Source organism: Ipomoea nil, unplaced genomic scaffold (genome assembly GCF_001879475.1).
Source record: "Ipomoea nil cultivar Tokyo-kokei standard unplaced genomic scaffold, Asagao_1.1 scaffold3087, whole genome shotgun sequence".
In the NCBI taxonomy this organism is placed as follows: domain Eukaryota; kingdom Viridiplantae; phylum Streptophyta; class Magnoliopsida; order Solanales; family Convolvulaceae; genus Ipomoea; species Ipomoea nil.
Window position 1 is genome coordinate 3,777,989 of NW_017619515.1, and position 2,522 is coordinate 3,780,510.

The 2,522-nt window shown below is 33.3% G+C and overlaps 1 protein-coding gene across 1 annotated transcript; it reads left to right on the forward strand.

Moving 5' to 3' along the window:
* The first annotated feature begins 1,632 nt into the window (after positions 1–1,632).
* On the forward strand, positions 1,633–1,986 carry LOC109166168. Its single transcript, XM_019315066.1, has one exon. It carries the CDS (start codon positions 1,633–1,635, stop codon positions 1,984–1,986), a length of 354 nt encoding a protein of 117 aa, XP_019170611.1.
* Positions 1,987–2,522: the final 536 nt, after the last annotated feature.

Consider the following 2,522-nt stretch of genomic DNA (forward strand, 5'->3'; position numbering starts at 1 on the left):
TCATTATATTCATTATTAACCTCTGCACTCTTTCGTGTAATACAATAATACTTGTAAGTATTGAATTGTTTTTTTTTTTAAAAAAAAAAATTAGGTACAGTTAGCTAATGTTTTTATTTCTTAGATCCCATATGTGAAAACTGAAATTAAAATTATCCTTTTTTTTTTTTTTTTTAACAATTAGAAGGACTCTCTCCCTTATATTTATTATAAGCATATTTTAAACAAGATATACTCTTTATCATTTATAAGTAGCATTATGATACGTTAAGTAAAATTTGACAAATCACCTAACAATAGATCATCATACTTGACAACCAACTAATTAAAAAAAAAAAAAAGAAAGAGTAAATAGAGCTTTACTCACCTTCCGTGAGAATTTGCAAACTTGTATATAAATATCACAATCTCATATTCTAGTGCACAATACACATAATCTTGATTGGAATAATTTGTGTGTTGATTCGCATATTAGTGAATATGAAATATGATTTTGTTTTTAGTATAATGTATGTATGATTTAATACAGGCGTGTGATGTAGAGCGTTTATGATGGTTTTGAGCATTTCCAGCGCAGCGAAAGGCAAAGGGTGTTGAACTGTTGACGGAATATAATTGAATAGTCAAAGTAGTAGCTCAGCTTAAGAATATAAATGGGGACACTCCCAACAAATAACACCTGTCTTTCCATTTCCAAAAAAAATGACTCAATTCTTTTTTAATTATTAAAAATTCATAATCCCTACTTAAAAATATGTTTTAAAACAACTTAGTTAAGAAATTATAAGAAAAAAATAAATTAATATAGTTTGTCAATAACTAATTAGTTCAAACAAATAATACTAATAGATAATTTAGAGGATTCAATACTTATTTTGAATGAATTGAAGGTATTTGTTTTAGAAGATGGGGGAAACCTGTTATCAATATTTGAGGGTATATATTAAGCAATTTTCGTCTTTGTGTGTAATAGTACACAAACTATATGTAAGAGATAAATTACATTAGGGAAATCTTGTACGATGGACTCGATATAGAAGGAATTAATTGACAAATCAAATTTGTGAAGATGTTTTGAACATTATGAATTACGGTGTAATATAAAATGCTAGTTGAAGTTAAATGACAAAAAATTGAAATTTTTTATAAAGTTGATCGAATATTTAAAATGAAAAGAAGGAATCAAAGTCATCCATCATCGTGACTAGCAATATTAGTATAAATTAAGAAATAAAATGCAAAATAAACTAAATTAAGTTATGTATGTATTGGCAATAAATCTGCAGTCAAGATCGAGTAATATATAAACTAGGTAGCGGTAAAAACAGCGGGAATGCCGCGTATGGCGGCGACATATGAGTTAAGAAGCCAATATAAATAGAAGAATACTAGTAGGAGGAGAGGAGTTAGATCAGAGTAGAAAATAACAACCCAACCTTTTTTATTTCTTAGCTTTCTTCCCTAGCTTCAATTCCAGTTTTTATTTATTTCTCCATTTTCTTCTCTCCCATCTCATCTCTCCTCTGCCCTTTTGTTTTTTTTTTTTTTTTCTCCGTTTAACAAAATTCATAATATTCATATAAATCGTGTTGAAGAGCAAGCAAGCGCACGCTCGGCCGGCGCTATACAGAAATGAACGCCGGAGCGGCCGGCGATGGGTTTCTTCGGGGTATGTTCGAGGGGAGCATTTCCGGGCACGACACCGGCATCCAACGCCGCCCCTACCACAAAAACTGCGGCTGCGCGTTGCACAAATCGCGCGGGAATTGCCACCATTCCCTCAAGTACGCGCACGTGTCGTACCCCATCCGCCGATCCTGGAGCGACGGTTGTCTAGCTTTGGCCGCCGCCGCCGTCGATCCCGCCGCATCCCAGTCGCCTTCCCCCTGTTGCTCCCCCACCGCCGCCGTGGCCTCCGCCAATGACAGTATCGCGCGTAAGAGAAATAGCTCCATGATATTCTCGATTGATGAAGAAGACGAGTAGGATCCGGCAAGGTTTGAGCTGATCGAGGCATATATATGTGTAACTTTTTAATTTTCTTGAATTAATTTGTTTCTTTTCCTTTAATTCCAGAATTATTATTTGATTTGGATAATAGCGCAGCGTTCGTTGAATTTAACAAATTAAACAGCTAGCGTTGATTATAATTAATTCTGTTCCATGTTAATTAATCCTAAATCATTATACATCCATATATTTAATTTCCTTAAATTATACTGTATTTTCCCTTGTGAATTGTGAGTCCTGTAGGGACCTGACCTCCAAAATGGGAAGAGAGATCGAATTGAATTAATGAAAAAAAAAAATCATTTGGATTAATCATGTATTTTTATGTAGGAGTAGTATGTATGTATGTATAATTAATTAATTAATTAATTATTAATAATAGAAAACTTTGTAGCTGGATCTTACATTTTTACAGCTAGATGAGAGTGGATGGAATAAAACATGCACATATACATCTGAATTTAGTGGTGGCACATGGGTGGCACTATGTTACCTTAACGTTTTCCTTAATT